The 27,791-nt window shown below is 37.6% G+C and overlaps 2 protein-coding genes across 3 annotated transcripts in view; one reads left to right on the top strand and one right to left on the bottom strand.

Moving 5' to 3' along the window:
• The first annotated feature begins 2,248 nt into the window (after window positions 1-2,248).
• On the top strand, window positions 2,249-19,141 carry tnnt3b (troponin T type 3b (skeletal, fast)). 2 transcript variants are annotated; one of them, XM_053617218.1, is made up of 15 exons: window positions 2,249-2,443; window positions 3,711-3,750; window positions 3,849-3,859; window positions 4,481-4,495; window positions 7,272-7,355; window positions 8,847-8,864; window positions 11,547-11,565; window positions 11,883-11,928; window positions 12,165-12,281; window positions 12,696-12,773; window positions 13,162-13,275; window positions 13,742-13,851; window positions 13,961-14,051; window positions 18,003-18,043; window positions 18,926-19,141. In XM_053617218.1, the coding sequence occupies exons 2-15, from the start codon at window positions 3,731-3,733 to the stop codon at window positions 18,960-18,962; spliced, it is 801 nt and encodes a 266-aa protein (XP_053473193.1). In that variant the 5' UTR covers window positions 2,249-2,443; window positions 3,711-3,730; the 3' UTR covers window positions 18,963-19,141. The 2 variants fall into 2 exon arrangements, with proteins under 2 accessions (XP_053473193.1, XP_053473195.1); XM_053617220.1 differs by lacking the exon at window positions 7,272-7,355 and having other exon boundaries at window positions 2,254-2,443.
• A 2,507-nt stretch (window positions 19,142-21,648) lies between these two features.
• otog (otogelin) overlaps window positions 21,649-27,791 on the bottom strand; it is a 121,473-nt gene continuing 115,330 nt past the window's right edge. Inside the window, exons 54-55 of the mRNA XM_053617138.1 lie at window positions 23,305-23,384; window positions 21,649-23,154 (exon numbers count right to left, since the gene is read on the bottom strand). Of these exons, the coding sequence (XP_053473113.1) occupies window positions 22,954-23,154; window positions 23,305-23,384 (281 nt within the window). The 3' untranslated portion in view covers window positions 21,649-22,953. The remainder of the gene's footprint in view (window positions 23,155-23,304; window positions 23,385-27,791) is intronic.

Consider the following 27,791-nt stretch of genomic DNA (forward strand, 5'->3'; position numbering starts at 1 on the left):
ATACAATGATACAATCATGGACAAACACACAATGTGAAAAACAATGTGCAACCAAACACAGAAAAGAAATACACAGTACAGTCTGAGAAAATGCATTATAACAGATTAAGACAGGTAACACTGAGAAAACAGATAGTTTTTAATTGGGAGTTGAACTTTGAGATTGATGTGATGCTGCGAAGAGTGAGAGGGAGAGAATTTCAGATCTTAGGTGCTACAACACTGAAAGACTTGCCACCCATTGTTGAGAGATGAAATCTAGGGACAGAGAGAAGTCTGAGGACCTGAAAGAGCAGGTCGGGTTGTAGGGGAGAAGCAATTCTCTAAGATAGAAAGGTGCCAAACTGTGAAGTGATTTAAATGAGAGCAGGATTATTTTATATCTAATGTGAACTGAAACATTCATAGAGTGGGGGGAAAGAAGTATTGAACACATCAACATTTTTTTCAGAAAATATATTTTCAATGAGGTTATTCACATGAAATTTTCATCAGACATCAGTATTAACTCAAGAAATCTGGAAATATATAGATGGTCTATAAAGTTAAAGCTTTCACTGCATACTCTGTGGCACTTGATGAAAGCACAGATAAAACTGACAATGCTCAGCTCACAATTTTCATAAGTGGTATTAATGAGAAGTTCGAAGTGACAGAAGAGTTGCTAAGTTTGTGTTCAATGCACGGCCGCACCACATCCAAAGATATTTTACAGGAGCTGTGTGACGCGTTTGAGCGTGGTCGTTTACCATGGAGCCAACTGGTAGGCATTACAACCTACGGAGCCCCATCTATGACGGGCAGAAAAAAACGGACTGGTTGCGCTGGCACAAAGAAAATTAGAAGAGGAAAAAGCAGGTCCAACAGTTGTTCTGCACTGCATTATACACCAACAGGCACTGTGCAGCGAAAGCCTGAAATATGAACATGTCATGTCTGTTGTCCTGAAATGTATTAATTATATCAGATCCAGGGGTTTGCAGCACCGCCAGTTCAGGGTCTTTTTGCAAGAAATTGAGTCAGCATATGGTGATGTACTTTTACTGAGGTGCGCTGGCTCAGGAGGGGTCACATGTGGGCATAATTTTGCCCACAGTGCCAAAATTATTAGTAACTGGTTTACTGACCATGGTATTACTGTGTTTGATTGGCTGGCCGACTCGCCTGACCCAAACCCCATAGAGAATCTATGAGAGACACCAGACCCAACAATACAGACGAGCTGAAGGCCGCTATCAAAGCAACCTGGACTTCCAGAACACTTCAGCAGTGCCACAGGCTGACTGTCTCCATGCCACACCGCACTGATGCAGTAATTCCTGCAAAAGGAGCCCTGACGAAGTATTGAGTGCATAAATTAACATACTTTTCAGAAGATCGAAATTTCTGTATTATAAATTCTTTATTCTAATATTTTGAGATACTGGATTTTTTAATTCCATGAGCTGTAATCATCGAGATTAAAACAAAAAAGACTTATTTAAAGAAAGAAATATTTCACTTTATGTGTAACGAATCTAGAATATATGAAAGTTCCACTTTTTGAATTAAATTATGGAAAAAAAAGAGAACTTTTCCACAATATTCAATTTTTTTGAGATGCATCTGTATATTATATATAGTGTGATGTTGATCTTTTAAAATCTTACATTTTTTTTTGTGCTTCAGTGCTTCCTGTGCATAGGAACAAAAAAAAAACATTTGTTCTTTCAAAGCGAGATTAATTTGATCTGTAGTTTTAATTGTTTATTTATTGGCCTAATGGTGGAAGCAGTATAACGATTTGATATAAATGTCAACTTTTTGTTTTGTTTATTGGTTATCTGACCCGCCCCAAATTTAAATAGTCATGAATGACTATTTTCTTTGCTGATCATTATGAAGGATGACAGTAATTTTTGAGTTCATGGCATGTGGTGACATCCATTATGTTTGAAATGTTCAGTGTCAGTTTTTTATTTAGTCTGAATCAGAGGCATTAACTTATTAATCTATTTGTATATGGGCTATGGCTTTTATTTCCAGCAGACTTCGAGAGAGTTTCAGATGCCCTTAAAACTCTCAGAGGCATTTTCTGCATGCCTGCTTGATGTGTAAAGGTCCAGGCTTTCTCACACCATCAGCTTGGCCTTATGTTTTTTGCGCCTTCTATTATGACAGATATAGCAATGAGACATTTCAGCTGTTCAAATCTGACGCTCCTTCCATCCAGCATATTCTTTTGATATCCTTATTGAGCTTGGGTGTTCGTAGCACTGTGTGTTGGGTTGTGTTGGGTGGCTCTGAAGATGCAAATCTGGCCCAACTGCATGTCTGACCTTCTCAGCCAATACGGGTCCTTAGAAGATTAAGTATCAGTATAACACAGGGTCAAATAAGTGAAGACGTGTGCAGAGCCTTACAGCCAGACGCCTGGACACTCTCCTTTTGTTGCTTCTCTGAGGTAAGATTCCATAGATTTTGAGGTGTACTGAGAGTATCTGTTTAGCTTAGTGGAAGTGAAAGGGGAATCCATCAGTATGTGAAGGGGTAAATGGTTAAAGATTAATGAGGAAGAAAAATGATTTGAGTTGTTAGCTTAGTAATGCTAAATAAGGGTTATAAATTATATTCTTTTAAATTACATCCTCATCTTAATGATTTTACTGGAGTGTTCATATACGATTGTCATATGTACTAAATTAAAGGGAATTAAGGATCATTAGTTTTCTAATCATAAGAACCATTACCAGACAAAGCAGACGGTAGTAACAGCTTGCAGGAAAGCAATAGGTAACAGATTAATTGTGACCTAGTCAATCAGTAATAAATGAGAAGATCATTTTATTGTTAACAGACTCTAAATCCCTTATGGCCAATGCAGATTCACTGTGGAATTATAAGGCAATCATTATGGCTTCGCACTCTATTGTACTGGCAGTAGCTTCAATGTTGGTAGTGACAGTAGTGACTTAGCAAAGCCTAGATGTCAAGATTATGGGAATAATGGTAGTAATACATTACACAATTACTAAACGATCCATTGTCAACTATATAGTAAGCTCTAGAAATAACAATAGAGGAATCTATAGTTATTTAGAAATTTGGAGAAATAAACACTACCTTGCTAAGCTTGCGTTTATAAGTTACATATAAACCATTCAAGCCATTGTGCTAATTTCAGAAGTTCAATAATATGTCCATTAATATCATCTGTTGTTTAATTTGTTAAATGCTTGTTGAAGGCTATGTCCTCATATGTTCAAAGAGGGGTTGCTCCAGGATACATGATATTCTGATAATCCCCCAAAATTTCAGCAGCTGCACTAAGGCTCTATATGACATAACACAACCAAGAAGGGCACTAAAGCTCTCACATGCAAGAATGCTCTCCATGATCACTTCATCTCCATTATAAGTGTGTTATTAAGAACTGTAACACTTAAAAATGACCAAATACCTGGCAATACCATACTTCCAAAGTTGCTTAAAGCATTGCAAATCAGAACAGCAATATTTATCAGTGGGTAGCTGACAAGAACAATTAGTGAGTCAGATATTCTACATAGTTTCATCAAGTTACTAGAACACTATAAGCCACTGTAAGTATTGTATAGTATAAGAACTGCTTCTCTTTTTGTGACAAGACCATGGCATCGATCATGAGGTAAATTCTAATCTCATAGTTTATTTTATACTTGCTGAGGAAGTATATGTCTCTTGTGCTGCAGGTGTGAAGTCTGTGAACATTATGTCTGACACAGAGGATGTGTGCGTATTTTTGCTTTTTGTTTCACATTACATCATTCAACTCAAAACACAATGATTTTTCTCCATACTCAATGTTTGTTTATTCATTTATTTTTCAGCGGGGTTGAAGGTGAGTTGAACTTCTTCTTCTTCTTCTAATTATTATTATTATTATTATTATTAGTAGTAGTAGTAGTAGTATTTACATCAACACTATCTCAGGTTTCCAACTGTGATTTTAAATGTACAGTAGGCACCTTAACAGTATCTGCAATGTTAGGTTACTACTGCACATGTTGAAAAATCAGAAATATTGCATAAAAGGAACCTGCAAACCGATCATTTTCTAAAATTATTTAATATAAATATTGTGTTGAGATAATGCTCACTATTGTTTTTGGAAGTAATATTCAACTGATACAGCGCTGTTGAATCTGAGAAACCTATCATTGTTAACATCCATAAAAAATTCAGGTCACATATAGGGTCAGTGTTGTTCTGCTGCTCTAAAGGTCACACATTAACGAAGTCCTCTGGGCTGTTATTGGCCTTTAGTTCATGCTTAATCTTAATAAAATAATAAAATAACCAATCACAGAGTGGATTTTTGTCATTGAAACAACACTGCACTAGGAGCAGACTGCTGAGTAGATGACTGAGATTTATACATGAATGCTGTTATTACTGAAGTAATATCAATCAATCATAATATTAATTTGTGTCCATTTGTGTTCTTTTCTTGCAAATCAAGAGGTCGAAGAGGAAGGTAAAAGAAAAACTAAAGCTGTTATAGATTTTACAAATTACTGAATTATGTACACGTCCACTCTAATATTTTAAAGATGCCTGATTCTAAACCTTACTCCAAACTGCACTGTTTCTCCATTGCGTGGTATTCACCCTTAGATAATCAAATATCAATGGTTAAAACATTTTTCTCCCCACAAATAGTGCTTAGACTAATGTATCTAATGCGTGCTTGTGTGTGGGTATAAAAGGGAAAACTGAACTGAACACTGAACTGAACTAGTGGCTCTGTGGACCCCATATAGAGTCTAAAGAGGAACTAAATTTAGCACATTCATCTAGTCTCTATGGAAGCTCCCAAATGTAAAACATTAAATTGGCTGGTAGCCTAATCTAAAATTAGACCATTTTATTTTCAGATGCTAAACAAGTTGAATATAATCATTTGAGTATCAAGAACATAGCTAATGCTTGTGTCAAACTTAAGGGTGCTTGTACTAACACTTGTGCTTGTACTTTTTAACCAAATGCTCTCATGACTCAGTATGAAAGCAGAATTGAAAAGGCAGTGCAGACAATCTACAAGATGATAATTAGACGAATTCATTTTTAAAACTAAGCTTAATAGAAAACATAAGCTAATGGTAGGACATATTAGATATTATGTAAGCTTTAAAACCGAGGAAGCGATGATTGATCTTTCTGTTAGGTGATTTTAACCAAAGCAGTTTAAAAGAGAAGCCAGATAAAGTCCAGCAATAAAGCTGAGCAGATGAGAGTTAAGGACTTAACTCCCTACAGTGCCCTCAACTAATATTGGCACCCTTGGTTAATATGAGCAAAGAAGGCTTTGTCTTTATTTAATTTTTTAAATTTGTCTTTATTGTTTAACCTTTTGATCTATTGTTAAAAAAAAAATCACAAAAGTGCTCTCATGGATATCAAACAACTGCAATCACAGCACAGGTTTATATATAAAAAAAATTGTTAAATATATGTGCCACAATTATTGGCACCCTATTAGTCAATACTTTGTGCTACCTCCCTTTGCCAAGATAAAGCAATAATAATAATAATAATAATAATAATAATAATAATAATAATAATAATAATTATTCTTATTATTATTATTATAACAGATAGGAGAGTCTTCTCCTATAATGCCTGATAAGGTTGGAGAATACATGTCAAGGGATCTGAGACCGTTCCTCCATACAGAATCTCTCCAGATCCTTCCAATTTCAAGGTCCATGCTGGTGGATCTCCTTCAGGATTTCCTCAGCCCAGTCAGGGGACTGGGGTGGCCATGGCAAGACCTTGATTTTGTGGTCAGTAAACCATTTTGTGTTGATTTTGATGTATGTTTTGGATCATTGTCCTGCTGGAAGATCCATCCACGGCCCATTTGAAGCTTTCTGGCAGAGGCAGTCAGGTTTTCATTTAATATCTGTTGATATTTGATCGAGTCCATGATGCAATGTATCCTAACAAAATGTCCAGGTCCTCTGGCAGAAAAACAGCCCTAAAACATTAAACATCCACCACCATATTTAACCGTGGACATGAGGTACTTTTCCATATGGCTACCTCTCTGTGTGCTCCAAAACCACCTCTGGTGTTTATTTCCAAAAAGCTTTATTTTGGTTTCATCTGACCATAGAACCCGATCAAATTTGAAGTTCCAGTAGTTCTGGCAAACTGAAGACACTCGAGTTTGTTTTTGGATGAGAGTAGAGGCTTTTTTCTTGAAACCCTTCCAAACAACTTGTGGTGATGTAGGTGATTTTAGATTGTAGTTTTGGAGACTTTCTGACCCCAAGATACAACTAACTTCTGTAATTCTCCAGTTATGATCCTTGGAGATTTTTTGCCACTCGAACCGTCCTCTTCACAGTCTGTTGAGACGATATAGACACGTCCAATTCCAGGTCGATTCATAACATTTCCAGTTGACTGGAACTTCTTAATTATTGCCCCAATGGTGGAAATGGGCATTTTCAATGCTTGTGCTATTTTCTTATAGACACTTCCCATTGTGTGAAGCTCAACAACCTTTTGCTGCACATCACAGCTATATTCCTTGCTCTTACCCATTGTTATAGATGACAAAGGGAAATTGGCCTATGTGTTACCTCATACCCCTGTGAAACAAGAAGTCATGGTTGAACAATTTCCTGTTCCTACTCACCCAGGTGTACTAAAAAAAATAAAAAATCTCAATGGGAATATACTTCAAATATATTTTTCCTCATATGAACTCATAGGGGTGCCAATAATTGTGGCACACATATTTAACAAAGATTTTTTTTTTGATAAACCTGTGTCGTGTTTGCAATTGTTTGCTATCCATGAGAGCAGAGTATTTTTGTGAATGTTTTTAACAAAAGATCTAAAGGTTAAACAATAAAGACAATTTTTCACAGCCTTCTTTGCTCATATTTACCAAGGGTGGCAATATTAGTGTAGAAGCATTGTATTTCAACACAAAGTTATACTAAGTATTGATATACCACTACCCTAGTTATACTATATTATTATTATGCTGTATTACATCACATTTTATGTTAAGAAATGTTCATTTTAGCATAGAATATGGCATCCTATGTACAAAAGTCTCATTATTGTTAGTTCTCCCATCATCTTTGTGTGCTCACACTTACTTATCTTGCTCTTTTTCCTTCTTTCTCTGACTCTGCCTTCTCTTTTATTACTAACTGTGCTGTCTCTTTATTTTTCAATCCTATAACTGTCACCACCTTCTTTCTCCTGATTGCTTCGCTGCATGTGGGTATTAGAAGAGGTATTAGATGTAGAGGTAGCCCCAGAGGTTGAGCCTGAGGAAGAACCTGAGCCAGAACCAGAACAAGTGCATGAGGAAGGTACAGTATGTGGCATGGATATTCATTCGTCCTTCCCTACCTATACTCACCTGAAACCAGAACTACAGTTTTCTGACAGTGCAGGTCAACCTAATCCCCAAATCAATTATCTAGCTCATTTAGCCACTACTCCAAGCCAAGTACCACCTCTTCATAAGTGCTCAATCAATGTAAAATGCCTCCTTTTGATATTGGAGTATGGCTGATGAAGATGAGTATCTTTGCTAAACCTATTAATGTATTTACATTTATTCATTTAGCAGATGCTTTTATCCAAAGCGACTTACAAATGAGGAAATACAAGCAAGGCGATATATCAAGCAGAGAACAATACAAGTAGTGCTACTGTACAAGATCTATTAATTGAGTTCCAGAAAAAGCAAAGTGCGCAGCACTTATAATATTTATCATAATTCAGATGTTTACTTGCTATTTTGTGGATATTGTGGAACTGATGCTGCATGTCACTGAATGTGATCATCTAACCTAATCCTAGGTACAGGATTAGGCTGTGCACTGTGGGCCTGTGAGGTTCATTTATGCTAATTTTGCTAAAGGAGTAGCTGCTACTGACTATAATGAGCGCTCTGCAATGTGTAAGTGGGGCTAATATGCACTATGTTGATTAATCAAACATGTATTCATTTATTAATTGTGCTTAAACATTAATTGATCAATAATTAAGTAAACAGTATTAAACTTTAGTTTACTGAAGCATACCTGATTAGATAGGATCCCTGTACAAAAAAGAACTCCAGGCAAGCAGCCATGGCTCTAATTCACATCTAAGATACACCTAGAACTGACTTATTGGGAAACTGATTACTGTTGCTACTCCTGAGGGTATTAGCATAAAGTGTTAGCAGTGGAGGGTGTGAGCATTTGTCTTTTAACAGACAAACATTTGGATCAAGAACATCACAATGTTTAATTGAACAGAATTCTGGTATGATGTCACCATAGGAAACTGCTGTGGTCTTATTTTCTAGCAGTTTCATAATACAGTAATATATTATGTCACTGTAGTCAACATTTGTAACAGTTAAACTATAACATTCACTGTTCTTTTATCAGAATTATTACTCTAATTGAACAGAAAGACCAGACAAAACCTAAGCCACATTTTTAAAAAAGTGTTTCCAAGCAATTTTCATACTACTACTACTACTACTACTACTACTAATAATAAAAATAATAATGTTGTTGTTGTTGTAATAATAATAATAATAATAATAATAATAATAATAATAATAATAATGATTATTATTATTATTATTATTATTATTATTATTCCATTTTCTGATGTTAATTGGGGAACACCCCAAATATATAGAGACTTCTTTATGACCTGTTTCCTACATCAACTCAGCAGTTTATGTGTTCTGATATATTTTTCGTCTAAAAGTACAGATTTGCTCTGGATCGAAAAAGACACCATGTCTAGCTAATACTATTTGTTCTGCTTTTGCTTTCAATCCTTGCTGCATGCAGAGGCCTATGAAGAGGAAGGTATGTTGGTAATTTTCCCATAGTACTTTTGTAATTCTGTTTGTTGATGAGGCAAAGGGGAAAGTCACCCATGCATGAATTACACAAAGACATGAGCAAATATATCTACACAACTCTTAAAGCAATTCTACAGCTCTATACTTTACAGGTGACACAGCCTATACTTTTGGCAAATGTTCAAGGACGGTGTAAAAAGGGTGAAAGAATATGCAGCACTCACATTTACATTAACTGTGCAGCAAACCCATTGCTTACATCAGCCTTGCTTTCTTTTTGCATGAAATCTCAATCACACTCTGTGAGGACACATTCGTATTTTCTTGATACAATCATTTGGGTATTAAGAGCTTTTGTCTTAGGTCTGATGGTTAAGGTTATTTAACAACTCCCAAATTAATCAGTAAATCCTAATTTTCTTGACAGTGTGTTAGTCCCAACAAGCCATAGATACATGTTTAATGATATTTAATATTACCACTCACCTGAATAGTGACTAAATAACTTGCTAGCCTGGAGTAAATGGTGATCCTGAACTTTGTCCACTCACACATACTAATTATATATTTTTTAAGGTTAAATATATTTTTTTATTGGTATAATTGACTGTGTTCCCTTTATTATGAAGTAGTTCTAAACTCTACAATACAAGTGATCTGATCACTGCGTACACATTTACTAGTGAAACTTTAAGTGTTTAAGTATTGTTAAAAAGTAATAATATAAAAAAGTGAAAATCTGAATCTTAGAATCATTTTGTGTATGTCAGTGCATGAGTGTAGTGGGTGGCTGTTAACGTCTGTCAGTGTGGGACTTTGTTAATTAGTTGCTCTTAATATTTACAGCAGATATGAGTACTTTTAATGAAAAATTTATTTCATTTCCTTTATTAACTCTAATTTGTTTGCTAAAAATTGTGTTTTTGGTATCTTTAGCATTTCAACCTACAGTGGGGGAAATGAGTATCAACATTGTCAACATTTTTTTCAGTAAATATATTTCCAGTGAGGTTGTTCACATGAAATTTTCACCAGACATCAGTATTAACTCAAGAAATCCAGAAATATAAAGAATTCACAACATTAAAGTCCCTAAATAAAGTTATGAGTAATAAGGTGGAATGACAAAAGTATTGAACACGCTAAGAAAAAGCAGTTCTCCAAGGCAAGGTAAGGCAAGGAACCAGCTGAAATCCATAAGTAATTATACCCCTATCAGTGTAAATTAATATCAGCTGGGTTAGTAAACTGATGGTCTCTAAAAAGGCTTTTAGTTACCAAGGTGTCACACAAGAAACATCTCATGATGGGTAAAAGCAAAGAGCTCTCCCAAGACCTTCACAACCTTATTGTTGTGAAACATATTGATAGAATCAGATACAGACGTATTTCAAAACTTCTGAATCTTCCAGTAAGCACCATTGGGGCCGATATCCACAAGTGGAAGCAACATCACTCCATCATCAACCAGCCACGCACAGGACCTCCTCACAAGATATCTGACCAGGGAGTCAGAAGAATAGTCAGAAGAGTAGCCCAAGAGCCAAGGACCACTCAGAAAGAGCTCCAGAAACACTTGGAGGCAGCAGGTGCCATCGTCACAGAGAAAACAATAGGCAATGCACTCCACTGCTCACCCCGCAATACTCTATTACTAAAGAAAAGGCATGTCGAAGCTTGTTTAAAGTTTGCTACAACTCATTTGGACAAGTCTATGAAATACTGGGAGAGAGTAGTCTGGTCAGACGAGAGCAAAATTGAACTTTTCGGCTGTCATACTACACACCATGTTTGGAGAAGAAATGGCACTGCACATTACCCTAAAAACACTACACCAACAGTGAAGTTTTGATGTGGAAGCATCATGGTGTGGGGCTGTTTTAAATCACATGTTACTGGCAGACTTCATATAATTGAAGGAACGATTTATGGAGCTCTTTACTAGGAGATTCTTGAGAAGAATCTGCTGCCATCCACCAGGATGATGAAGATGAGACGTGGGTGGAGCTTCCAGCAGGACAACGATCCACAGCATACAGTAAAGGAAACTCAATTGGTTACAGAGAAAAAAAATCAAGGTGTTAGAATGACCCAGTCAATCACCTGACTCGAATCTAACTGAACAAGATTTAAAGAAAATATGTTTAGAAGAATGGACCAAAATCACACCTGAATACTGCGGAACATTAATTTCTTCATACAGGAAGTGTCTTAAAGCGTCATTACAAACAAAGGCTTCTCCACTAAGTATTAAATACGTTTCAGTTAGCATGTTCAATACTTTTTTCCCCGTGTCATTCCGCTTTATTACACATAACTTTATTTATCAACTTTAACGTTTGGATTTCTTTATATGTGTAGATTTCTTGAGTTAATACCAACGTCTGATGCAAATTTACTGTGAATAACCTTATAAATAAATATATTTACTGAAAAAAATGTTGACGCATTCAATACTTATTTCCCCCGCTGTATTCGAACATATTGAGATTGTGATTAAAATTAGATGTATGCTTTTCTTTCTTTACTGTGATAGTTATAGTTTTGTATTGTTAGAGTTATGAGCAGTTGACATTATTTAGAGAAATAATGGCAGGTATTGTTATAGCTCATTAGATATTTTATAAGCAAAATTTCCCTAATACTATAACTTGACCCTCTTCCTGTTTCATTTTCTAATATATAGAGGAAAAGCCTAAATTTAGGTAAGTAAATGTGCCATTAAATGCTCTCTAAATTTGACACTTTTCAGTGAAGTAATGTTATATAGCTCTCTTCTGATAAATTAAAGCAGTATATTAATAAGCAAAGGTTTGCTGCAATATACCATAATACAGTGGCATGCATAAATATGACATATTTACAAAGGAATATTTGTGGACTGAAACTGTGTTTTTGGTTTAAACGTAGTAGAAGCTCTCAGAATTCCAGGCAATCACTCTTAGCCATTCTTGTTTGTTTGTGTGTGTGTGTGTGTGTGTGTGTGTGTGTGACTCATACACATTCATCTCTCTCTGTTCAGACCCAGTGCACCAAAAATCCCAGATGGAGAGAAAGTAGACTTTGATGTAAGCCACTATCATTGTATTTAAGGCTGTCCGGAATTTACCTGCAAATATCCTATTTTCTTCCTCATACAATGTCTTGTAATGCCCTTGTGAAATATTTACAATAGATTTGAATGCCATAGATAAGAGAGTGTGGCAGAGAAGTTACACTGCTTGGTACTTTTCTATACAACCATCCATGATTTAAGACAAATTCTTAACTTTTGTGGGTATACGTATTTGAATGTGTGTAACAGGACATCCACAAAAAGCGACAGAATAAGGATCTAATTGAGCTGCAGACACTCATTGATGCCCACTTTGAATGCAGGAAAAAGGAGGAGGAGGAACTTATTGCGCTGAAGGAGAGAATTGTGAGTGTCTTCATTTTCCATTGATCTTCAGTAACCTATTTATTCTTGGTCAGGGTCAGGCGCATCCTACTTCTAGAATACATGCTAGATGGGATGACAGTCCATCGCAGGGCATGATGCACACACATTCACACCTAGGGGCAATTAAGCAGACATGGGCAGAACATACAAAATTCCAAGAACAGTAACCCAAGCTCACAATTAAACTGGGGACCCTAGAGGTATGACGCATCATGCCCCCCTCTCTAGTTACCAGCCAAAACAAAAATGCTGTATTATAATCATAATATAAGTAATTAAACATGTTGATATTTTCTGTGTAGATAAAGCTAATTTGAAGGTCATGTAAATAAATTTTAATATTATATTTGCGAGTGTGCATGTATGTGTGTGTGTGTGTGTGTGTGTGTATAGGAGAAACGTAGGGCTGAGAGAGCAGACCAGCAAAGGTCCCGTGCTGAAAAGGACAAAGAGCGCCAAGCAAGACGTGAGGTGTGTTACACTGGTACATCTTGTAGATTCCTACATACTATCAAAAATATGGAGAAGTTAAATATGTTATAATCCCTGAAGGATAAAAGACAAATGAGCAAAATACTAATAATTAAAAGGAATACTTTTGGTCAATGGTCTATTTTTGTTATTATTGTATCTATTAAATTAAAGACTTTTTGTTGGATATCACAATGTGCATCTACATGTACAATATGTTCACACGTGATCATGCATGTAATACATATATATATATATATATATATATATATATATATATATATATATATATATATATATATATATGTGTGTGTGTGTGTGTGTGTGTGTGTGTGTGTGTATTTCTAATATATTTTCTTACACATGAACATATCTGCGTGTGTGGTAGGAGGAAAGGCTACGGAAAGAGGAGGCAGATGCAAAGAAGAAGGCAGAGGAGGATGCTAAGAAGAAATCTGTTCTGACAAGCATGGGCTCCAACTACAGCAGCTACCTACAAAAGGTGCATATATGATCATCACCCTTTACTCTTCAGAAATCACATACCTGAGATGTCCCATTAAATACCAGACAACACCTTGTTATAACTTTCCTAATGACAAGTTTTCCTTAATGAACATTTTGTTTGTCCATAATTGGGGTACTAATGTAAGGTAAGTAGTAGGATATGGATTTGGGGTTAGATTCCCAAAAAATACCCTTTGTATTATGTGTAGTTATATTGTAGTTTGTCTGTATTTCTAGTAATAAAAATAGATTTAAAAAAATAGTTGACATTTATTTACAGTCCCCAAAATCCTAGTCAGTCATCATCCTAATCGCTAATCACTGATTTACATAAACATTAATCTCTGAGACTATAATATCTTTATTCAACCCACACCTAATCAGTGAACTTTGATTTATCTATACTCATGCTCTTTATCTTCAGCTATCAGACTTTAATTAATATGCCATTTCTGACACAGGCTGACCAAAAGAAGGGAAAGAAACAGACAGAGAGAGAGAAGAAAAAAAAAATCTTGGCTGACAGACGCAAGCCTCTAAACATTGATCATCTAAATGAAGACAAGCTGAGGTCTGTGCAAATGCTTATGGTCCATCTTTTACTAATATTATATCATATACACTAATAATTTTAAAAATAAATGTAAATTTTACAAAAACACATAATTATGTGTGTGTAGGGATAAGGCCAAGGAGCTATGGGACTGGATGTACAATCTTGAGTCTGAAAAATTTGACCACATTGAGAAGCTAAAGAGGCAGAAGTATGAGGTGAGAATTATGTAATATTGATCTGTATATCTGTATAAAACTTTCTGCTTAAACTAAACAAATCAAAAATAAATATAGCTGCAAGCAGCAATTACGGGGGTAAGCACAGCAGAAACAAAGTAAGGACCTAAGCAAGCATCAGGGCATGGTCACATAAAATTTATTGGAGAATGGTTTTGAATATAAGTGTTCCTTTGATAACTTTTCTTCAGACAGGTTCAGATTTCGATTATGTGAGATAAATTTAGGGAAGATTGGACAAAATTTGGAGGAGGAGTAGCAAAAATGTCACTTAGATGTAAGCATTTTTAGCATGTTATGGTAAATTATGACCAGTAGGTGATGCTGTCATGAAATTTGTTACATAGCCTCAGGTTATGGTCCTGAAGTGGCATACGAAGTTTTGTGTCTGTGCACAAGTCGTTGCTGAGATACAGCCTCACTTCGTTTTTGCTGGCTTCGCTGTCTGATTTTTATAACCATTAGGGATATTCAAAAATCTTTTGATAACTTTTGTGAGGCAGAACAGGATGTGGGTCATAGGGTGTGTTGAAATTGTCTCAATCCAGTTCAAAACTTATGACTATAAAGGTAATTCCAAATTAGGCCCAAATTTGACCTTATGGTGGCGCTACAGCATTGGCAGCAGTTGGCCCAAATATGGTCAGAATTTTCCTTAGATCCTCCCCAACCAGTTTGCCATAGACACCCTTCCTTGAAGAAGAAGAAGAAGAAGAAGAAGAAGAGAAAGAAAAACAATATGTAAAAGGTATAGTATTAATAGGGTGTCTATGCCCCATAGAATAACAGTAGGGTGCCTAGACAACTTTGGTGCTTGGCCCCCTAATTAAATTCATGTGGCCTAATTACAATGATTAGAAACTGGTGGGTTTAATTCAATTCAATTTTATTTGTATAGCGCTTTCTACAATAGACGTTGTCTCAAAGCAGCTTTACAGAAATATCAACACGGTATACAGATATTAAAGGGTTTAATGGGCCAGCTTCCAAGGCTATTTTGCTGATGCTGTGCTATTAGTGATATACATATGGGGCGGCTGCGGCTCACTAATCGTAGGGTTGGCGGTTTGATTCCCGGCCCACATGACTCCACATACCGAAGTGTCCTTGGGCAAGACACTGAACCCAAAGTGGCTCCCGATGGCAAGTTAGTGCTTTGCATGGCAGCTCTGCTACCGTGAGTGTGTGTGAATGGGTGAATGAGACACAGTGTAAAGCGCTTTGGATAAAAGCGCTATATAAAGTGCACCATTTACATTTATCAGGTACATCAAGATATTTGGTCAGTTACATCAAATATACAACCCAAATTCCAAAATGTAAAATATAAAAAAAACAGAATGCAATGATTTGCAAATGAATAACATATGGGTTTATGAGAAATTCTGTTCCCTTTCAAAGGGGACTTCGACATTGCATTTAGCATAACAGTATGGGAACGCCTTGCGCGCGTGACCGGTATCGGAAGCTTGTGTAAAATCATGCCTCTACTTATAGGCCTGCCATGATCAGGTGACGTGGCAATTAAGCACGTCGCATGATATAAATATATATATATGGCACCTGTGAACGACGCCTGTAGCCTTATTATCTTCAGCGAGACTGCATGGCTGTTGTTTGTGTGACAAAAAACGCTTCATTTCTACTCTATATTTTCTAAAAATCTCTGAACTTTTCTATCCCTTTTTTAGAAGAAAAAAAAGAAAAGAAAAGAGAGGGAAGTAATGAGCGAGAAAGAATTCAGGAAGTGTGTTACGGCTTGCTCCCATTTCATCACGGGGAAAAGTACACACTTTCTGGGTGAAGTGTTTAGGAGTGTAGAATGCGATGGCAGCCTGGAGAGGCTGCGCATGGTAACGCCTACATTAAACAGCTCGGCTCGCGACTCGCGCTCTTCCCGTAAGCCGAAGCGAGTTGGGTTTCAGAGCCTCGCGGATCTGGGCCGGCCGCTGCCGAGGCAGCTAGCCGTTTCAGGTTCGGGGGATCTCTTATGGATCCGGAAGAGGAGCCGGAGACGAGCGCTGCTCTATCTCTTGCTCCGTCTTCCGGGTTCGGCTCTACACTGGATTTTGGAGCTCGCGTCGCGACTCATCCTTCCGCTATGGAAAGCCGAAAGGGGAGTGGAAAACACACACACACACACACACACACACACACACACAAACAATAGTAATAATTCCTTTCTGACTCCGAGAAGCCAGAAGGATGTGCTAAAAACTGAGAGCAGCATATAAAGAGCTGCTTGAAGTGATTACTAAGGCTGGATGAGCCTTTTTCTCCCCAGTGGAAGTAAATCCCTCACACAGCAGAAACTCCCCTTTCTTCCAGAAGTGCATGACAAAATATCAGGCTTCTGGGGGAAAACCATGCATAAGCCATATTTATAACCCCACGATGTTGGATTATTCAGTCATTGTGGGGAATGAATGGCATGGCTATTTAGCTATGCTGAAGGTGGAGGAGGCGCTTGTGAGCTACAGTACCTCGCTCCAGCGACGGCAGGTAATTAGGGGGGCCGGCTTTGCATCGTATAAGGCCACAGAGGCATGGGTGGGCAAGCCTATGCAGTAGTAGTCTTGCTTGTGGGTCACTGCAGACAATGACAGTGTTGCAGGCCTACCAAGCAGACCTGCTGAGTGAGCTCGACATATGGCGGCATTCAAAAACGCCAGTTCCTTCCCTGTTGTCTCGAGCTCACCCGGGCATCCACGAGTGGAGCCATTAGATGTCTATGTTCATAACAGCACAATCAGGAAAAAAACTGAACAAGTATGGCTTTCATGGAAGGGTGGGTAGCAAAAAGTCCCTTATCCCCCAAAAGTTTATGGCAGCACGACTTAGGTTTGCAAAACTGCATGTGTACAAACCACAAATGTTCTGGAACAATATCCTTTGGACTGATAAGACGAAGGTGGAAATATTTGGTCATTATGCATAGCACCATGTTTTACCAGAAACACCTCATACCAACTGTCAACAATGGTGGTGGAAGGGTGATGATTAGGGCTTTTTTGAAGCCACAGGATCTGGGAAATTGCAATTAACTCCACCTTATTTCAGATATTACTGAGAGAAATGTGTAAGCTGGGATGAAAATGCCTTGTGCAACAGGACAATGATCCAAACCAGTGAATCAGCATCTGAATGGCTAAAGAAGAAAAAAATCAAGGTGTTTGAATGGCCAAGTCAAAGTCCAGAGCTCAACCCAATTGCGATGCTGTGGCAGGATCTTAAGAGAGTTGTGCGTAAATGAATGCACTCAACCATCAATAAATGTTGTAAAGAAGAGTGGGCCAGAATTTCTACAAAAAGACTAAAAACTCCTATAGAACACATTTACTTAAGTTACTGTTGCTAAAAGTGGGTCTACATGTTACTGAATTATAAGGTGTACTTATTTTTTCCCCAACATATTGAGGGGGCTGGGTGACTTAGTGGTTAGCATTTTTTCACACACCTCCGGGGCTGGGGGTTCAAGTCCCACCTCCACCCGGTGTGCATGGAGTTTGCATGTTTTCCCCATGCTTCAGGGGTTTTCCTCCAGTTTCCTCCCCCAATCCAAAGACATGCATTGTAGGCTGATTGGTGTCCACCTCCTTGTGCACTGGGACAGGCTCCATGCTCCCCCACAACCCTGTGTAGGATAAGAGGTATGGAAAATGGATGGATGGACTACATATTGAAATCTGTTTCAATATGTATTGTTTTTGTTGTTACTTGAAGTTATTTGTTTATAGAAATTGGTGAGGACAACACAATTATTATTTAGGCCCTGATAAATAAAAACATAGAGTTGATGGAGGGTGTAATTTCTTTTTCTCATGACTGTAAAATGCTGTGAAGTTGATCTCAGGTGACAGTAATTGTGTGTGTCTCAGAGGAAACAGTAATGTTCTGGCTATTTTAAATATGCTTATATGTTGTTTTTAGGTCATCTCACTTCGCAACCGTATTGATGAGCTGCAGAAGCAGTAAGTAGCTCTAGCTTACCCACACAAGCACTTCACACATTGTTACTTGATGTACTGGCAATTAAAGGAACTGGTGCCTGTAACAATAACAAGTATTTACCACCAGCTTTGCACAACTAACTGATGACAACCTCTTATAAAAATGCAGCTTAGTTACACTCACTGGCCGCTTTAATAGGAACACCTGTACCCCTGCTTATTTATACAATTATCCAGTCAATCATGTGGCAGCAATGTAGTGCATAAAAACACACCGATACAGGTGAAGAGCTTCAGTTAATGGTTTGTCAAATACCAGCATTGGTTAAACAATGTTCTCAGTGATTTTGACCATGGTTGTTGGTCAGATGAGCTGATTTGAATATTTTATAATCTGTTGATCTGTGATTTTCATGCACAATATTCTAGACTCCAGAATTACACAGAATGGAGCAGAAAACAAAAAACATCCAGTGAGCAGCAGTTCTTTCGGGGGAAACACCTTGTTGATGAGAGAGGTCAGAGGACAATAGCTAAAAATGTATGAGCTGACAGGAAGGATATGGTAACTTAACTAGCCACTCTTCAGAACCGTGATGAGCAGAAAAGCATCCCAAAATGCAGAATGCAACAATGAGCTACAGTTCAACAACAGCAGACCAACCCCTGTTGGCCAAAATAGGAATCTCAGGCTACAGTAGGCACAGGCTCACTGAAACTGGACTGTTAAAAATAAAATAAAAAATGAGGAAAAAAAAGAAGAGATTGCCAGTGTCAACTGGACAAAAGTAAAACTTTTTCCTCCTCAACTTTGCATTCTCACTTTGGCAGTTATACAAGAGAATTAATTAAGATTGTCCATTGAGATCATAATCCCGTTCTCTCTGTATTCACTTATCACAGCTCCAAGAAGGGTGCTGCTGCTCGTCGCAGAAAGTAATCTGTTGATGGAGAAGATTGTACTATTTGAAACAATGGCCTCTCGTTGTCTTCAGACAGCTGAATTTCGACTGATCCTCAAATATGAAGTACCATGTGATTTTATTCTAGCTCCTTTGGTCTGTAACCACTGTAAGGTTTTCATTCTCTGGGTGTATAAATAAAATTTTAGATTTTCGATTTTTTGCGTCATAGTCTCATTTTTTCACACTTGAAGCCTTACTTTTTGTTGTTCTATTGGAAGTCCTGCCTTCTGATTTATCACATATCGGGGAAAGAATGACAATGGCACTATACCACCCCCAACTTGATAAGAATCTTAATATAACAAAGTTTTACAAAGACATGTATTCTCTCATGATAGACCAAAACTATTACCCCCCTGATGCTGTGATGTCCTTTGATAGTTAGATACTGTAGATAGAAAGATGCTCAGCAACATGACAGAAAAGTCAGTTGGATTAAAAACATAACCAAACTGAAATAGTATGAGGAGGTTAATAGTTTATATAAAATGTTGCAAAAAAATAATATATGGAATTTAATTAAAATTCTGATGTAAAATGAAAGGTGTATAGATACACTAATATTTTTGTGCAGTTTTTCAAAATTCTTGGGTCTCTATTTTCATGCAGAAGCAAACATAATTTGCTGACATTTTACTGACTTCAAGCACAGCCTTGTAAGTGTTTACTCATTTCCTACAACTTAGTTTTGTGGGTGTTCACCATTTGTCACCCCACTGCTATACAAATAGGTTATTTCACCCAAATACTAACTAAATGCAAGAAAGTTCATTATTTTAATTGCAACAAATTAAATCATACAACTCCGTTGTGTGCAACTAAAGACAGATTCTTACCAAAAGCTTCTACATTAACTAGTGTTATCCACACTAGATGTGAGACACACTTTTAAATGTGCATAAATTAATTTGTATACAGTATAATTGTTTACATAATAATCATCAATAACAGTGTTGTTAGAATACCAATAGCATTATCAGTCAAGTGTGTGCTTCAAATGATATAAGATCACCTCTATTGATTTTTACACACACTTTGACATTCCTGAAGCATTATCAGCATTATTGAATGATCCTACAAAACCTGCACATATACTCACTCACAATTCACATAATAGAAACACCTGTACACCTGCTCATTTATGCAGTTATCCAATCAGCCAATCATGTGGCACCAGCGCAGTGCATAAGATCATGCAGATATACTGTCATGTGAAAAAATAAGTACACCGTATGGAAATTGTTAGCTTTTTTGGACATATTTGGACAAGTAAACATATGATCATCTTTGAAGCAGTGCCTATTAATAAAGTTGATGTACTTGAACAAAACCACAAGGAAAATGAGCTTTTTCAATCATTTATTCAATAGAAATATCAATAGATGTGACAGTCTTCTGTGGAAAAAGTAAATATACCCTTGGCCTTAGAAGCCAGTATTGCCCCCTTTAGCAGAAATAACTTCCTGCATAATTGTCCACAAGGCTTGGTGGAATTTTTGACCTCTTTTACTAGACCATTCCATAAAACTCTATTTCCTCTTTTTGAGTCATTCCTTGGTGAATTTGCTAAAGATCATTATCCTGGTGAAAGGTCCACTTTCATTTCAACTTCAACTTTCAGACAGATGGCCTCACATTGTCTTCAAGCACTCTTTGATATGATGCAGAATGCATAGTTGATCAAATGAATTCAAGCTGTCCAGTCCCTGAGGAAGCAAAGCAAATCATAACATTTCCACCACCATGCTTCACAGTTGGTATGAGGTACTTCTCCTGAAAAGCTCCCTTTGGTCAGTGCCAAACAGGTCTGCTGTTACTGTGGCCAAACGACTCTATCTTTGATTCGTCTGTCCAGAGCACATTATTCCAAAAGGCCTGGTCTTTGCCTATATGCTCATTGGCAAACTGTAGTCTTGCAAAGGCTTTTTTCCTGACACACCACCCATGCAGGTCAAAGTTCTCTCTTTCTGATTGTACACACATACACATTGACACCAACAGTTGTAAGACTTACTAGCAGATCCTGTGATGAAAATTTGGGGTTCTTGGAGACTTTTGTGCATCAGACAGTCTGTTCTAGGGCTGAGTTGATTTGCTGGGATGGCAAATCCTGGACAAATTGGCAGTCGCCAATCTGCATAATTTGTAAATTATTTTCCTTACAGTGGAATGATGTATCTCAAATGATTTGTAAATCTTTTTAAATCCCTTGCGAGAATCATAGGCATCCACAACCTTTTTTCTGAAGGCCTTACAGAACTCTTTAGATCTTGGCATGATGACATCACACACCTCAATAGCAAAGGGAACACCAGACACTAGATATGAGAGTTTTAAATAAGACAGGTTCCACCTGCACTCTCTAAGCAGGTTCTAATCGCTGGCACTTGTCATTTGATAGCGTGTATCAACTTTATTAATAGGCACTGTTTTCAAAGAGGATCACATGTTTACTTGTCCAAATAGGACAAAAAAGCCAACAACTGCAATTTTTCCATTGGGTGTACTTTTTTCACATTACTATGTCAAGAGCTTCAGTTAATGTTCACATCAAACATCAGAATGGGGAAAAGTGTGATCTTTGTGAAGGGTCAGGTGGAACTCAGCCATGGAAAAGGCCTTCATCCAACTCAAAGAGGCATTCAGAATGGCACCCATTCTCAAACATGCAGACCTGCAACATCCTTTCATTATGGAGTTTGAAGCATCCGAGACAGGTTGGGGCCATACTGTCTCAGCGTTTCAGTGAGAAACCCAAACTCCATTCTGTGGCCTTTTTTCTCCAAGAAACAGAACCCTGCTGAACAAAGCAACCAGGAATCCCTTGTAGTAATGTTGGCGCTGGAAGAATGGTGTCAATGGCTAGAGGGGCAGTACACCCCTTAAGGCTTGAATAAGGCTTGAATATCAAGACATCCAAAAGTCTATATTCTCACCAAGCATGCTGGGTCCTCTTTTTCACCAGGTTCCATTTAACTTTGTCCTAGCATCCTGGCTAAATAAACACCAAAACAGACTCCCCGTCAAGTCTTTTCCCTGTTTCCCCCAGAGAATCCACAAATTAATTCATCAAATTTGGGACTTTGACCAAGAGCTAGCTCAAAAACCACTCCACTAGGTGCCGACAGCATGCCTTGCAGGCAACACCTGTGTGCACGTTGCATGAAATAAATTTATAATCAATAACCAAGCCAGAAATCTTGAGCACAGCTACCAAACTTAAACATTTTTATTTTCATTTATTGTCCCCACCCAATGTTGAATGAATATACCACCTTTTGTTTATGTTGAATTGAGTATATCAGCATTGTTTTTAAATAATTTTTTTATTGAAAATGAAAATATACTGCAAATATAATGCATTATGATACACAGTATATTCCGTAAAGAAAATGCTTAGGAAGCAAGATTTATACAGGACTTAATATTAGTCTTTAACACTCAACAGAGCAAATATCAATTTATTTTTTCTGAATTCTGTGTTCTAGTTTTCTCATGGACTGTGAAGTTGTACTTATAATGTAATAAATAATTAAAGTTTACAAAACACAACACCGCTTTAGTAATTAAAATGCAACTGATTAATATATTCAGTAATCACTTAAGTCACTACATATTTTCTATAAATACATCTAATGCATATACCTAGTTTACTGAACACCTTTTTTTTGCTTCTTTTTACCCCCTCACATCAAACTCCAAACGGGGAATGGTACAAGACATATCCAGCTAGGTAAATATTTCTGAATGTCTGCCAATGTGATGGGAGTGATGACAGACACAGCAATTCTGTATAAAATATATTCAAGTTCAGTGAACACTTTCTGTTCAATGGTATATATATTTTACCCAGTGTTAGAATGCCCTTTGTTGTTCTAGAGAATATGAAAATACAGAATTGTGAAGATGATGACATTTCCATTTGAGGCGTGTGTGTGTGTGTGTGTGTGTGTGTGTGTGTGTGTTTTAAGACCACTGGCAAGAGCAGTCTGTAGGTTCCTGGATTGAGTAGTTTACCCACGAGGAGTTGCCACTGCAGTAAAGCTGGACAGAGCGCCGCTGAAGGCCCATCTCCCTACAGCATTTACAAAACCGTGCATAAGTGTTGATGTTGTAGTTGTAAATACTTGCTGAAGGGCACTTGCCATCACATGACACTATATTCACCTGTAAATGGGTTTGAGCACAGTACATGGTGTGAGTCTTTATGCAAGTTACTTATTTTAACTGAGTTTCTTAATGGGTCTTTTCCAGAAACTTGTCTGGCATGTCATGGGAAGAAACAGACAGCAGTAACAATCTCTGTGGTCAACTCACCGGTCTGTTGCTACGACAGTCATTTTTCCTTATTGTCATCCGCACAGTGACTTTCTGACAAGATTTTCCATCCTCTTTGCCTAGAATGTATGAAAGGAAGTAGAATTTATAGAATTTTCTAAACAGCAGACGTATCATTAGGGCCTCACTGACAGATGTGGAAGAGGGGGAATAGTAAGAGATACAATACATGATGATGTCTAAAGAGTGGTGGTACATGGCTATGCGCGCGCACACACACACACACACACACACACACGTTATACAGGCAGGTCCATAACGTTGCAGAGACCCTCCATTTTCACAGGCTCAAAGGTAATTGTAGAAACTAACAATCATAAATATTAGGATTATTTTTAGCATTTGGATGCAAATATTTTGCAGTCCATGACTGCCTGAAATCTGGAACCCATGGACATCACCAAATGCTGAGTTTCCTCCCTTGAGATGCTTTGCCAGACCTTTACTGCAGCTGCCTTCAGTTCCTGTGTGTTTGTGGGTCTTTCTGTTTTCAGTTTTGTCTTCAGTAAATGAAAAGCAGCTCAATCGAGTTGAGGTCATTGGATATTTAAGAACATTTAATTTCTTTTTGTTAAGAAGCCCTTGGGTTGCTTTGTGGTATTATTAATTATAATGCGGTGCCATTATCCATCTGTACTGTGATGCACCGTCCTATCAGTTTTGCAGCATTTGAAGAAATCTGAGCAGAAATTATAACTCTATACACTTCAGAATTCATCCTGTTATTTCTATCAGCAATCATATCAATAAACACCACTGACCCAGTTCCATTGGCAGCCTTACATGCCCATGCCATAACTCTTCCTCCACATGTTTGACAGATGATGTGGTATGATTTGGAACATGATCCCTTCCTGTCCTTCTCCATACTCTTCTCTTCCCATCATTCTGGTACATGCTAATCTTGCATCAGAACTGGTCAGGATTTTAAAATATTTTTTTTTTTTTTTTAGTTTTTATGAAAGTATAATCTGGTCGTTCTGTTCGTGAGTGTTACCAGTGGTTTGCATCTTGAGGTAAACAATCAATATTTACATTCATGAAAGCATCTCATGATCGTAGACTTTAGAAGTATACTAAAAGTTATTTAAGATTATAAATGAAACAAATAAGAATAAATATAGACATGTGTGTGTATATATAATGATATAGTGGGGTCAGAGCACAGGGTCAGCCATGATACAGTGCCCCTGGAGCAGAGAGGGTTAAGGACCTTGCTCAAGGGCCCAACAGTGGCAACTTGGCAGTGCTGGGGCTTGAACCCCCGACCTTTCGGTCGGCAACCCAGAGCCTTAACCGCCAAGCCACCACTCAATTCTAAAGTGTATAGAGCCATACTTTCTGCTCAGTTTCAGTCAAATGTTGCAAAATTGATAGGATAGCACTTTACAATACAGATGGATAATGACCCAAAACGTACTGCAAAAGCAACCCAAGAGCTTCTTAAGGCAAAGAAATTTAGTGTTCAATGTCTGATGACCTCAACCCAATTGAGCATGTGTTTCCCTTATTGATGACAAAACTGAAGGCAGAAAGACCTACAAACAAGCAGCAACTGAAGGCAGCTGAATTAAAGGCCTTGCAAAGCATCTTAAGAGAGGAAACTCAGCATTTAATGATGTCCAGGAGTTCCCGACTTCTGGCAATCATTGACTGCAAAGGATTACGGAAGCCCTAAGCGGTCAGGCATTATTACTTTTTCTGTTTTCTTGTGGTCTCGACTTAATTTTCTTTTACATGTCTTGAAAAAGACGGTTGCTAACAAGTGGCTAAATGGGACTGCAGAGGTTGTCGGGGACATTAAACATCATCTCACCGAACAGGAAATCTCATCTACTACATCATCGCTGTGTTTATACTCACGCTCTAACTCCAACTCAAACTTTACAACTTGTAGATTTATCAATTTATAGTATTTTCCAATTGTACTGTTTTTTTAAATAAAGATTGAAAGAGTTGTTGGAAGTGTAGCGGTGGTGACGTTGAAGTCATGCGACCGTTGTGTAGTTAGTTTATAGCCTAACGTTAGCTTGTTACTTCTGGCGAGTGTATAGGCTTCAAAATCTTAGGAATCTTATCTTAATGAACGAAACATGTAAGAATTATAAACTTTTGTTGGTCACAGAGTTTATTTTCTGCAATAATCCAAAAGCCAATGGAAAAATCCTATAGGTTTTTGTCGAGGGAACCGGGGTGATGCTAACTTCTGGGGTGGCCTACAAAAATACCTCATCCCTGCAGGACTGACGACTTCCACATGGACACTTGAGAAGGGGGACATCCCTCTCTCTTAATGTGGAGATAAAATCCATCTCTACAACGGGGAATTATTACATTTATGATGGTGACAATACCAACGTGCATGTAACACCAGTCCCATTCACAAAACTTTTGTTGTGTCATGATCATGAGAAAATTAAGTGGAGATCATGAGAAAACAGAAAAAAAAATTAATAATGCATGGCCGCTTAGGGCTTCCATAAAAAATAATCCTAATATTTGATTACACTAGTTTGTCCAATTATTTTTGAGCATGTATTTCAGAAGGACTCTGCAATGGTTGTAATTCCCAAATGTTTAATGCAATATTTTTGTTTATACACACACACACACATATGTGCGCGATATTTTTGTTAATTCCCTTGAATTAAAGCTGAAAGCCTACATTTCAATCACATTTCGACTGCATATATATATATATATATATACACATACACACACACACGGATATTGCATTAACCATTTATGAATTACAGCCATTTGTTTTGCAGAGTAGAGTCCCTCTACTATAAGTATATATAAAGCTCTGGAAAAAAAAAATTAAGAGACCACTGCCAAATATATTTTTCTGGTTTTACTATTTATAGGTGTGTGTTTGTGTAAAATTAACATTTTTTTTAATTCTATAAACCACTGACAACATTTCTCCAAAAATCCAAATAAAAATATTGTCATTTAGAACATTTATTTGCAGAAAATGACAACTGGTCAAAATAACAAAAAAGATGCAATGTTGTCAGACCTCGAATAATGCAAAGAAAAAAGTTCATATTCATTTTATAAACAACACAATACTAATGTTTTAACTTAGGAATGGTTCAGAAATCAATATTTGGTGGAATAACCCTGATTTTCAATCACAGCTTTCATGAATCTTGGCATGCTCTCCACCAGTCTTTCACATGATGTTGGATTACTTTATGCCAGTCCTGGCATAAAAATTCAAGCAGTTCAGCTTTGTTTGATGGCTTGTGACCTTCCATCTTCCTCTTGATCACATTCCAGAGCTTTTCAATGGGGCTCAGGTCTGGAGATTGGTAGGGTCTTGATCTGGGGGTCCTCCATCCACACCTTGATTGACCTGACTGTCTGGCATGGAGCATTGTCCTGCTGGAAAATCGTCAGAGTTGGGGAACATTGACACAGCAGAAGAAAGCAAGTTTTCTTCAGGACAACCTTTTATGTGGCTTGATTCATGCATCCTTCACAAAGACAAATCTGCCTGATTCCAGCCTTGCTGAAGCACACCCAGATCATCAACAATCCTCCACCCTATGTTACAGTGGGTTCTGTGGCCTCTCCAGGTCTCCGTCTAACCATTAGACGACCTGGTGTTGGGCAAAGCTGAAAACTGGACTCATCAGAGAAGATAACGTTACTCCAGTCCTTTACAGTTCAATTCTTATGTTCTTTTGCAAAACTCAGCCTGGCTCTTCTTTGCTTCTCATTGATGAAGGGCTTTTATCTAGCTTTGCATGACTTCAGCCCTGCCCCTAGGAGCCTGTTTCACGCTGTCCTCGCCATGCACTTCACCCCAGCTGCCGTTTGCCATTCTTTTTGTATGTCACTTGATGTCATCCTACAGTTGTTGACTGACATTCGAATGAGTTGGCGGTCATGCTGGTCAGTGGAGAGCCGTTTTTGCCCTCTGCCAGTCTGTAGCTTGTTGTCCCCAATGTCTGCTGCTTGACCTTGTTCTTATGAACTGCCATCTTTGAAATTTAAGGATGGAAGCAACCCGACGCTCATCCACACTCTCTGCCAGTAAAGCCAGAATTGAACCCTTCTTTTCCTCACTCAGAACTTCCCTTTTCAGCTCTTTTGGCATGGTCAATAGTTATTTATTGATTCCAATTACTTCTGAGGTACTACTAGCACTGTCTTTGCCAGCCAGTTGGTCCTATTGAAAGAGGATAGTGATGACCACAGCAGTGGTTTTTATACTTTTCCTCGTTAAAGAAGAATTGGTTCAGGTGATCACCTAATCAGCACCTATAATGAGGTGTATGTCCGTGTTGGAATTAAACAGACACTGGAATGGAATGGCCATACATGTAGAGATGCTGATTTAAGAAAAATTTGCAGTGATCTCTTAATTTTTTCCAGATATATAATATAATTATCTCTCTCTCTCTCTGTATATATATTTTATTTATATATATATATATATAATATATATATATCCC

This window comes from Ictalurus furcatus, chromosome 27 (genome assembly GCF_023375685.1).
Source record: "Ictalurus furcatus strain D&B chromosome 27, Billie_1.0, whole genome shotgun sequence".
NCBI lineage: Eukaryota > Metazoa > Chordata > Actinopteri > Siluriformes > Ictaluridae > Ictalurus > Ictalurus furcatus.

Coding starts and splice junctions, on each gene's coding strand:
- tnnt3b (XM_053617218.1), top strand. CDS start 3,731: ATGTCTGACACAGAGGATGT. Junction 12,282..12,695: donor TTGCGCTGAAGGAGAGAATT/GTGAGTGTCTTC, acceptor GTGTGTGTATAG/GAGAAACGTAGGGCTGAGAG. Junction 14,052..18,002: donor TAAAGAGGCAGAAGTATGAG/GTGAGAATTATG, acceptor TGTTGTTTTTAG/GTCATCTCACTTCGCAACCG.